Source organism: Arachis ipaensis, chromosome B04 (assembly GCF_000816755.2).
Source record: "Arachis ipaensis cultivar K30076 chromosome B04, Araip1.1, whole genome shotgun sequence".
Taxonomy (NCBI): Eukaryota; Viridiplantae; Streptophyta; class Magnoliopsida; order Fabales; family Fabaceae; genus Arachis; species Arachis ipaensis.
Genome location: NC_029788.2, coordinates 72557889 through 72570012, shown reverse-complemented (window position 1 = coordinate 72570012; position 12124 = coordinate 72557889). Strand labels below are relative to the sequence as shown.

The window sequence follows — 12124 nt, the reverse complement described above, 5'->3', positions numbered from 1 at the left end:
CAAACCCTTTAGCTTCTTTTGATCCTCGTCTTATTGCTTTTGAAGATGAGAATAAAGATCTTTTTATTCTTGTATTAGGGGTTTGAGCAATTCGTCCAATGAGAGCGGTGGTGGAAAAGAGGATACATTGTTTGGAGGAAAGGTATCATAGTTGGAAGGTGGTTCATATTGGTAAGAGTATTGAGGTGGTATATATGGAGGTGGTTCTTGGGAGTAATTGTGTTGAAATTGTGGTGGCTCCATATGGTTCATATGGCTCATATTGTTTAGGTATACAAGGTTGGCAATATGATGGAGGTAGGTTATAGGAAGGTATTTTGTGGTATGAGGCTTGTGAGTATGATGGTTAAAGGCTATGTTGAAGGAAGGAGTCATATGCATATGGTGATTGTAGTTGACAACCACAATGAGGGTCACTACATCCATTAGTTTGGTATGCATTAGGAATTGGATTGTACCCATAAGAAACCGGAGGACGTTGTTGCCAAGAAGATTGTCTATATGATTGAGGCTCCTCCCACCTTTCATCTGTAAATCCTTGATGCAAACTCTCATTGAAGTTCCCATTTCCATTTCCTAAAATATAGTTTGAACCAAACTCATAGCCAAAGTGGTGAGAATTCATAGTAGCAAGAGAAAATGAAAACAAAAACTAACAAGAAACAGGAAAAACAAAATGCTATAACTGGAAAAAACTAGTAAACAAAACAAAAATCAAGCTATTCACAATATTAACATATATACAATAACCAACAACAAGCACACATTGTGATTCTCCGGCAACGGCGCCAAAAGCTTGATGTAAGGGATTTTATGTTGATCTAGAATTTCTCAATAAAAAGAATTACTTCGTTGCAAGCATAGTTGATCGACTCACGGATACCGTCGATAAGGAATTTCACAAGATTTTTCGCATTACAAGTATAGTCCTCAACCGACAAATGATCAGCAAGTATCAAATTTAGAAGGAATTGGTTGTCACAAATTCAACCCCAATAAAAGTAACCGAAGTATTCAAACCTCGGGTCGTCTCACAAGGAATGGGCAAACATGTACTTCAACATTGGTTAGAAATCCGGGGTTGCAAGTCATGAGCAAGAAATTAAACTAGGAATCTTAACAAGCAAGTAATCTTGGAATGCAAGAAACTAATTCAAACAATTAAAGCAAAATGTAAATAATTCCAAACTAATAAAATAACATCCAATGTAATTCTATTCTAAACTAAACAAGTGACTATAACTAAGACAAAGCAATCGAGATTTTTGGGTTTTCAAATAAGAATGATAAAAGCAACTCTTGGCTAGACATGGGAATTGGGGTCACTATCCTTGTCTAATAACCATATCATGACAATTATGAGGAACCAAACTCATTAAGTCTACTTCTATACTTGAAGTATGTTAAATGGTTTGGTCAACATCAACCCATAAGGTCCAACCTAACTACCAATTAACTTAGTAGTAGGCTAGTGTCAATGGCTATCAAATTGACCACTAAGGGTTCGCAAATCATCAAAGTCATTAGACCCAATGACTTAAGTTTACCCAATTCCATTAGCCTAGGCCAAGAGTAAAGAGAACTACTCCATAATCAAAGGAAACATTTCATCAAACACATGGTAAGCATTAATAAAAGACCTATTCAAATTGCAATTAAATTGGAACTAACAAGTACCCACTAACAATTGTCAACATACAATCACTCAAACAACACAATTAATCATGGAAATTATCAATGCAAAAATAACAAATCAAGATCCACAAGATTCATGAAATGGGTATAAATTGACAAACAACAAGGAAACCTAAAACTAACACAAGATCCAAACAAAATTATACTAGAGAATTCAAATTAAACAATTAAAACTAGTAATTAACAAGATCCAATTCAGAATTCAACAAGAGAAGATCAAATTAAAGCTAGATCTAGAGAGGAACAAGGGTTTCTTTCTCTAGAAGAACTAAAACCAAAAACTAGCTAAAATTGTGTCTAAGTGTAAAATGATTGATCCTCTCCTCCTTTCCCCATAGCATCCTTTGGTCTTTTCCATGCAGAACCAGCTTGAATTTTGTGATCCACGCGCGTGCGCCATGTACGCGTGCGCATCGGTGGAATTTCTCTAATCTGCGCGGATGCGTCCATCCTTGCGCGCCGCTTCCAGCTGTGTTCATCCACGCGTACGCGCGAGGTGCGCGTGCGCACCCATTCTGAAGTTCCCAAAATCCAAATCTTCATATTCTTTCCTCTTGCGCATGCTTTCTTTCTCTCTTCTAAGCCATTCTTGTCCTATAAATTCTGAAATCACTTAACAAACACATCACGACATCGAATTGTAATAAAAGAGGATCAAAATATAGCAATTTTAAGGCAAAAGAAGCATGTTTTTCATCATGGAGCAATATTAGGAAGAGAACACAAAACCATGCACTTCTTGTGAATAAGTGAGAAAAATATTGACAAAACCCCCCGAATTCTACACAATATAAACCACAAAATTGGGGTTTATCAATATTCTAGACCAACAATGGATTCTCCATCAAAGTTTAATTTTTGGTTGTCACAAGTTCAACCCCAATAAAAATTAACCGAGAGTATAACTCACGGGTCATTCTCCCTAAGAATTACAATCGAGTACTCAATTTTGGCTATGAAGAAACAAGGGAGTTTTGATGGCAATTGACAAGAAAATTAAAAGGCAAGAAAGTAAATAAGCATGCAAGGAATTAAATGAAAAGCAAATAAAGCAACAAAAATGGAATTCAAGTAACAAAAAGGACTCTTAGCAAGGATTGGAAAATTGAAGTCACTATCCTTGTCTAATAACCATATATTGACAAATATGAGGGACCAAACCCATCAAGTATACTTCTATGCCTGAAGTATGTCAAATAGGCTTGATCAACATCAACTGTAAGTCCCAACCTAGCCATTAATTAGCTTAATAGTAGGTTAGTATCAGTGGACATCAAATTGATCAACAAGGGACCCAAATCACCATTCCAATTAGACCCAATGACTCAAAGTCACTCAATTCCTTTAGCCTAGGCTAAGAGTGTAGAAAAGTACTCCATAACTAGTGAAAACATTTTGTCAAACACCTAGAGTGAAATAAAGGCAAACATAATAAAATGTAAGAATTAATAAAAACTATAACTAACCCAAGTAAGAAATACTAATAGCAACTAAAGTATACATCAAAAGACATGAAAATGTAAAATTGCATTAAAAGAGAATTGAAATTGACAAGAGAAGTAGATAAACTAAGATACTAGAACAAATAAAAGTAAAGGAAAGCTAAATTGAAGCAAGAATAAAATCTAGATCTAAGGAGAAATTGAAATAAGAACCCTAAAACCTAGAGAGAGGAGAGAGCTTCTCTCTCTAGAATTCTAACCTAAAACATGGTAAAAACTAAACTATAACTACTTGGTTCATCCCCCCTCAATCCTTTGGTTCAATAGCATCAGAAAATGAGTTGGATCTTGGCCTGGATGGCTTAGAAATCGCCCCCAGCATATTGCCTTTAAGTTGTTCACGTGCTACTTGTCACACGTATGCATGGGTCATGCGTATGCATCGCTTGGCAGATTTCCTTCCCACGCGCACGCGTGGGCCACGTACACGCGTTGCCATGAATTCTGCAAATACTCATTTCTTCATGAATTCTCCACTTTGCATGCTTTTCTTATCACTTCTTCCACCCAATCCTTGCGTTTATGAACCTGAAATCACTCAACAAACATATCAAGGCATCGAATGGAATTAAAGTGAATTAAAATTAGCAATTTAAAGGCCCAAAAAGCATGTTTTCACTCTTAAGCACAAATTAGGAGAAATTCATAAAACCATACTATTTCATTGAATAAATGTTGGATAAGTTGATAAAATCCACTAAATTCAATATAAGATAAACCCTAAAAATGGGCTTTATCAGTATGACCAGTATAGTGCTTGGTTTGGTGAGGGACATGGCATATCCATTCAGTCGTGCTTCGACTATCGGCCGACGAGGGAGTACTGGGATTGGTGGAGAGTGGAATGCTGTGTCCAACACTTGTCGAGGCAGGACGTCCTAGAGGACCCCAAGTTGGTGAATATGCCGGGAGATGTGCAGCCATCAGCCAGCCAGCCCAGGGACATCCTATTCCTTCCTCGGGACGTCCCTGACCATCGTTGGCGGGTCAGGGAGGTTCGGCCAAACACAAGGAGGCCCACTAGGCGAGAGAGGGGTGCTAAACACCGCGGAGGTGCTATAGGACACCGCAGAGACAGGGTAAGGCAGCGACGAGAGCGATTGGATGTGGAGTCTGATGATGAGGTAGAGTACACCATCAGGAGGAGCACGGTGATATTCCACAGGACCATGGTGACTCGCCTCCTCCTCATCCACCACCATCCCCTCCTCCACCACACCCCCCATCAGGGCCAGGCTCAGGGGTTGCTCGATCAGCCATCTCTTAGGACAACAACCTCAACACGTCTATGTACCACTCATACTCTGGCCTTGCTTAGACTATAGGCAACATTTATCAGATACATCTTTCCCTTAGCAGACTTGAAACAAGAGATGAAGTTCGCGGCCATGTGTTGGACATAGTAAACATGAAATGCTCTTGAAGGATGCTAGCCACTGTCTTCAACTCTCAATACAGCCTTGATCGCTTGAGATCTATCAGAAATAATCAACAGGCCTTCCTATGTGCTGACGTGTCACCTCAAATTGGTAAGAAAGAAAGACCAAGATTCTGTCGTCTCAGACTCAACAACAGCAAAGCCTATAGGAAGGATGTTGTTACCATCTTGTGCAACTGCAATAAGGAGAAAACCACCATATTTTTCATACAGATGCATACCATCAACAGAGACAAACGGCTTGCAATACTTGAAAACCTCGACGTAAGAAAGGAAGACCCAAAATACCTTATCAAACATGCTGCAGTCACGTACCATCAGGTGGCCATCAAAGTATGGTACAACGTTGACCTCATACATCATTCCCAGACAACAACACTGGAGCGCTTGCAGTAACCTAGGCACTTTAATGTAAGACTCCTCTCAAACACCATAAAATCTGTACAATCGCCTTTTGCTTTGCCATCTAGACCTTTCTGTACGACGGTTTGAAGTGATAGCTCTACATCACTGCGTCTTGTAGGACTGAGATGCTGACGGACGGGTTTGATTGTATCAATGGGAGGATAGCATGGCAGATGAGACTGCTGTCCAACTATCGGTGGTTCTGTGACATTGTGGGTGCTAAACATGTGTGCGCTCCTCCCACCCTCCGCACCTCCCTAGCAAAATAAAACAACAAATGTCAACAGGTTCAACAAGCATAAAATGACAACTGACAACATTTAACACAATGAATCATTAACGTACTAGTATCCGAGATTTTGTCGGAGATCAATACGGAGACTCCACGAGTAGCCTGCTGCATGTTGTCGGCAACGCATATGGTACTTTAATCGATCAGACTCGGCCACTCGGTATTTAGCACTTTTGCGAATGCTATAATTCTTAACACCATGCATTACTGCATCTCTGCTTTTGAATCTGTGGCAAACCCTAAACTCCACACTATCATCCAAGTTGTAATCCACCTCACCCGTGTTGGAAAATGGGTTCTACTCATGCATCGCATCTAGATCCAACATACCATAGTGACTGGGTACAGATGACAAGGCCGAAATTGGACGCGGGGGAGGCAAAAGATACCTACTGTCTGGTTCAATCGAGGTCTCCGGTACAAACTCTTCGTCATCATCATCCTCAGAGGAACGACTCTCGTTGCGATCCGCAATATACTCCTCGTCCGACTCATCACCGTTGACCTCTATGTCTTCCACTGGACTGGCAACATGAATTGGTGGTGGTGTCAACCTCTGCAGAAAGCTCAATCACTTGCTCTGCCATGATTCTCCCATAGATGTCAAATATCAGCTGCACATGCTCGTCTCTATGGAGCCAAAACAGACAGAACTAAAAAACTCCATTTCCTATCGGTGCTAGCAACATATACCATCCTTCCGATTTCTTTTCTCCCATTCCCACCGACGCTAACCAATAACAGACCCTTCAATTCCGCCAACGAGCTTACTCGCCGGGTACACAACAGAATGGGATTCTCACACTCAAACGTTTCCCCATTATCACTATTTCTCACATGGCAATTGGGATATACACTTACAACTAAGAAACCACTACTATTAGACATTTTGGCTTATTTTCGGGAGGAATAAATAGCAAAGAAGTAGTGAAATGTTTATGGAGGATACCAAGAGTTACACATCTTTGTATAGCCGCTGAAAATTTCTCTTAATGTATCTTGTTTACACTAAAACGTTATAATTAAACATGTACTTTTAACCTTATCTTATTTACAGTGTAAACGATATACGTGTTAACTTATAATATAAACGAGATAAGTGATGTGATATTTTTCGGTAAAAATAATAAAAAATACATATTTTGGTAATTAAAATATTTATTTTATTTATTTAAAAAAAATCCCTTCCTCTGGGATAAGCAATAATAAAATCTTCACTTCCTTCACAGAAAGAAAATCTTCTTCGCTAATCACTACCATCTGAAGTCTAAACAATGCACTTCTTCCATACTTAAAAAACCACCCACCAAAACCCATTATCCTTCTCTTTCGTTGCACTTAACCTAAACCTTAAAGCTTAGCCTGTGTTTTACTTTTTCTATCCATTTAATACATTTGAGAGACAGAATTGAGAGAAGGAAAAGAATGTCTACTTCGGTTTTTATTCACAACTTTTGTTTGCTTCCTTCCTGTTCTCCAAATTGCTCTCAGAATCGAAACTTGGCTTATACGCCTCTTCGGTTTCACTCTCCTAATTCCAATTTGAAGTTGAATAAGAAATCTTTCCCCTTCAATACTCACTTCAAGATTTCCACGGCCCAGAAACCTCGCTCCAGTTTTGTAGTTTTTGCAGCACAGTCCAATTTCTTAAGAGGTTAGTCTCCAAGTTTGACTATTTTTTTTTAGAATTATTTTTCACTTTTCAGTTGTTTTCAGGTATTGTTTTATATTGAGTACTGCCATCATTTTTGTTGATTTTTTTAATTTAATTTTTTAATGTTTAGATAAGTTGAAACTTGAACATAATGTTTTCTTATTTAACACCTCGCAAATGTTTGTTAGCATTGCTAGTTTTAATGGTAGCAGAGAGTTTAATGAAAACAGTTTGCGTCACGAATGGGTAACGACTAGCGGTTAAAGGTGAAGAGACTGCGAGTATTGAATTGATGAATGAAAAGTAAATTAACAAGGATATTACATGTCATGTTGAATTTAGCTAGTTACTAATCCATACTACTTCAAACTTCAAAGTATGTTTTAGCGTAAATTCCCTTTCCAGTTTATTTGCCGAAAGACAAAGCTCTCCTCCACATTTTGAAAATTACTAATCAGCCCTCAACCATGTGACTGGTCTAAGAGATCCTTGTTATTGGTCTAAGCACTCCTGATACATTAGCAGGTCAACGTTTACTAGGGATGCTTAGATAAATTACTTGGATGGTTAGAACTGATGAGGGATTTTCGAATTGTGGAGGGCACATTGTCCTTTGTGCAAATGTTGAGAGAGGAAAAGATATTTACTCTATGCTTTATCTACTTTGCCAATTTGTTGGTTAAATTGAAGTGAATGATACCCGCTTTTTATTTTCACAGGTGACTGCGTTAAATTGCATCTTAAACACCATGTTCAGATGATTTTCTTTCTTTTCTGTTATTTTAAGAATAAACCCTTAAATCAGTTCCTCAATGACTAGTTGATTACTGTCTCTGCTGCATTAATGCTCTAAATATTTTTGTGACCAAATTAGTTTTTCAAGTTTGCAACATAATTACCAACTCATATTTTTTGTGCCACTACTTTAGGTTTTTTTTTTTTTTTTCAATTTAAAAAATCAAGTCATTTCAAGAAATCTTGTGGTGCCCATAATCTCTGATGCCTTTGTTCATGAGAGAAAAAATAACACTTTATGATATAGGTTCTTTGCAAGCTGCAAGTGTCTTCCAGTATTTATATATATTATCTCCCTCAGTATTGAAAACATTTATAAACTATCCTTTTGCCACATTCTTAGGTTGTCCAAGAAGTCTAATTGTTACTCTTTTATAATCTGTCATGTTGACTGCAAGGTAGTTCTGCAGACTGCATGGAATGTCGGTAGGGATGGAATTGAGGCAGGTGCTAATCTGGTTCCCGTAAGGCAGAACTGCCCTTTCAACCTTGTGTCATCCACTCATCCATTTTGGTCCATGTTTTCTACATCTCACTTTTCTTTGATTCTGTTACTTGATGATAGAATTCTGTACCAAGACCAATAGCTAGGATTTCCGTTGGAACTGTGGCTTTGACTCTCTTGCTTTTTGTGCTCAAGTCAGTCCTCTCTACGGTGTTCTTTGCTTTGGTAAGCTTTCCTTTTTTCAAAAATAAAAAAATTCATCAAATTAAAGTTCCATTGATATTGTTTGTACAAGTCATTTATTTCATGAGAGATAGAAATATAGTAATCTAGGTTACAGTTCACTAGATCAATACATTGATTCGGCTATGCCAAAATCAAGTTAGTATCGTCCTATTAGCTTTTAGGACAAACTATTATCTCCATTCATCAAGAGGGATACTGTTTCACACTTATGTGGAGATTCTGTCATTACTCGCATCACACAGCTAGCTGAACTAATTTTATTGGGGGAAAAGTTAAACTTAGAATGAATTGAAATCAAATGAAGCCATATATAGTAGTTTTGTGTTGTCTATGTCTTGTATTTAATTGACATATAGAGAATTATCATGCATGGTTCAATCAATAGTAACATGATGTGTAGGATTTGTTTACATGTCCATCTTGGGTTGCAATTTCATTGTCTTTCCAGAATTTTGAATGAAAATAAGACCAAAAATTTGTTGCATAGAGATGCCTAAATTTATTATGCTGGTTTATGTAATGATCCCTGTAGACCACTGTTCTTTTGTGTTGCCTCTCTTTTGAAGCTTTTGGTTTGTTTAGCCTCTTGGTTTGGAATCCAAGGAAGATAGCCTCAAATTATCAGAACACAGCTCTGCCAAATCTAAATCACTTTTTCGGCTCTTCAAAACTAAAATTGAAAGTATGTGATAACTGCCATGACCTAGCAATTTAATTTTAAATTATAAATTAGTGAAGAGGATTTCCATGGAGTTTTTACTGCTCAACATTCTTTCTCCCTACATATGAGAATATCATTTCCGGACGCTGTTGCCCCTTGGCTCCCTTTTTCTTTCCATCCTGGGTGAAAAAGAATAAAAAAGAACAGCGCAATGCAAAAGCATCCCATATTAGGCAGGGTCTGGGAAAGACCCCACTCAAAGGGTGTGATGCAGCTAGACTAACCTGATGCAAATATCAGGGGTTGATTCCAAGAGTTACCATGACCTTCTGTTCACATGAAGACAATTTAACTATTGCTCAAAGGGTGAAAAGGAATAAAAGAAGCGAAGAAAAAAGAGAAAAAAAATCCATATTTTGAGTCTTTTATATAAGATTTTCTATGCAACAATAATTGTGATGTAATCATATATTCCACATGGTTTACCTAAGATTACCATTCCAAGCTTTATTGCTTTCTAACTAGTAAATGCCTGGATGACAGGCCACAATGGGACTTGCTTACTTCGCTTTCCTCGCATTCAATAAAGATCAAGGACCTAAAGATAGAGGCAATGGAGGAACCAGCTCCTCTCCGCCTATGGATGATCCTGTGGAAGAAGCTAGAAAGATAATGGAAAAATACAAGTAGTCGCGTTGGAGTAAGTCATTCGTTTTTTACCATTCCATTTTTGCATTGTGCATATGTAAACTGTAAAGCTCGATACCTGTGAGTGATATTTGAAAAAGGAAGAGAAAGACTTTTGTTAGAGGTGTTATGATCATATCATATAAGCAAGTCATTTTTTCCTTTTTACACAGCCTCTGTGCAAATGACATTTTTGTCATTCATTCGTTAGATGTTAGTCGTCTCATAATGGTGTATCAGTGTATGCTTTTTCTCTCAATGATTTGGGCAATTTTGCAAGAAAGGAATGCCAGAATCTCAAGGATCAGGCATCAGATGTAGTGGACATTATAAGCAGGTCGTTTAGCTTCTCTGATGAATGGATTGGGGATGCACCTTGTAGTTGTTGATTTCAATGCCGAAGATGACTCGGGGTCAATAGGTTCTTTGAGGTCTTTGACGTGTTGTGTATCTGGTTTTTATTTTCCAATGCTCCACCTGTCGATGTTGAGCTCTATGTACTTCAAAAAAAAAAACCACACAATTGCAAATATTTTATGGTTAAAATTTAAGAAAAACGGATACTCAGTTGAAGTTTTTTACATAATTACATTGATGATGTGGATGGAGGCCATATTGAGGAGTGAGGACATCACAAAACTGCTCTAAGGCCTTTTAAAGATAAGTTTATACCTTTTTTATTTTATTTTATTTTATTTTATTTTTGGTGGCACATATTTTGATTTAGCTGGTTGGTTCTTTCTTTGGTCTTGCACCGTGAGAATATCAGTTAAAAGACCTTGTATTTCCTAATAGGTTAATCGGTAAATTAGTTTTTGAAAGATGTTTTAAATTCGTTTTTAAAAGATTTTATCAATCAAATTGATTATTTAAAGATTATAAATTAAAAATTTTTGTCTTTTCGTCACTCCATTAATAGTTTCTGTTAATAATTAATGATATAAAATATTAATTGTCAATATATATGACATTTAGCATGTCTAAACGCTGACTAAATATATTTATAAAAATTTATCAATTTAGTTGATTTTCGACACTTTTTCTGTGTGGCTAACATACAAATAAATCAAAGATTCAAACAATTGAGGAGCTTTCCATCAATTTATTTGGCATTATTAAAATGTCATTTTTTTCCCCGAATTATTTACCTCTGTGCCATTCTTTTAATAATGTTATTCATTTATGAATTATTATAGTAATTTTTATATTAAGCTATTAATTTTTCGTGAAAGCTAATGCACTTTAGAAAAAATAAAACATTTAGCATTTTTTAAATTCTAAATCTTAAACTATAAATTATAAAACCATTTCTAGTTACTAGTTGCTCGTCTTAATTTTGTATATCATTCATTTGCGTGAATTAAGAGAGCAAGGATTCAATTTCTAATTCAGACAATCACCAAAAGATGTAAAATATTTAGGGTTTAATTGGTGTTTCTTATTTTTATTTTTCGTCTTTTTTATTTTTATTTTTCGATTTTTTTTATGATAACAAAAATTTGATACTAGTTAAAATAGGATTTGTTGATATTATTATTTATAACTTTTCTTTTATAAAATTTTGAAAACAGAAAATAATGAAAACAAGTTTAATAACCTATGTCATATATGAAACTAAACTAGGATTTGGAATTTGTTGAATTAAAATTATTGTGAATTAAATATAATATCTGTTATATAATTATCTTGTATTATTATAGTAGATTACGAAGCAAATTTTATGGAGTTCATACATTTGATAATATTTTAGAAGTAGATCTTAGATTTTTATACATGTATATCACACACAAAATCATTGTATTTCTATACCCTAATCTAGTAATGATCAAGTCTAGTCTGAGAAGATTTGAACAAGGGTTTAGTATTATTTTATTTTTTATAGTGTTGGTTGAAAATCGAAATCATTTCTAACGTTACATTATGTTCAAAATCGTTTATAACGTTAATTTTAATTTTAAAATATATTTCTCTAATTCTTGGATAACAATACTTTAAGCACCCCAACTTAATCATTTTTCTTTCATTCTCAACTCGCCACCAGTCCTAACTATAACCCTTCCTCATCACCTTTAACCCTAATCCTCCAAATCACTCTCAGTCTCGTCACCTCTAACACCATCAACAACCTTCGACAACAAGAATATCAACAATTTATTTATTTTAATTAAAAAAATAAAATGAGAAAAATAATATTTTTTAAGGCTAATTATTGCCAACAACTTAGACAACGGTGAGCGTAAAAAAACGCTAGCGCCAAGTGGTACCGAAGATATTTGTGATACTTATTTGACAGTTTAACCGTCT

The 12124-nt window shown here is 36.1% G+C and overlaps 1 protein-coding gene across 5 annotated transcripts; it reads left to right on the top strand.

The window, feature by feature from the left end:
* LOC107639368 lies at positions 6548–10406 on the top strand. Of its 5 annotated transcripts, none has more exons than XM_016342840.2 (5): positions 6553–6986; positions 8184–8245; positions 8347–8451; positions 9677–9833; positions 10105–10406. In XM_016342840.2, exons 1-4 carry the CDS (start codon positions 6758–6760, stop codon positions 9821–9823), a joined length of 543 nt encoding a protein of 180 aa, XP_016198326.1. In that variant the 5' UTR covers positions 6553–6757; the 3' UTR covers positions 9824–9833; positions 10105–10406. The 5 variants fall into 5 exon arrangements, with proteins under 5 accessions (XP_020976863.1, XP_016198326.1, XP_016198325.1 ...); XM_016342839.2 differs by having other exon boundaries at positions 10101–10406; XM_016342838.2 differs by having other exon boundaries at positions 9994–10406.

Coding starts and splice junctions, on each gene's coding strand:
- LOC107639368 (XM_016342840.2), top strand. CDS start 6,758: ATGTCTACTTCGGTTTTTATTCACAACTTTTGTTTGCTTCCTTCCTGT. Junction 8,246..8,346: donor CAGGTGCTAATCTGGTTCCC/GTAAGGCAGAAC, acceptor ACTTGATGATAG/AATTCTGTACCAAGACCAAT. Junction 8,452..9,676: donor CTACGGTGTTCTTTGCTTTG/GTAAGCTTTCCT, acceptor CCTGGATGACAG/GCCACAATGGGACTTGCTTA.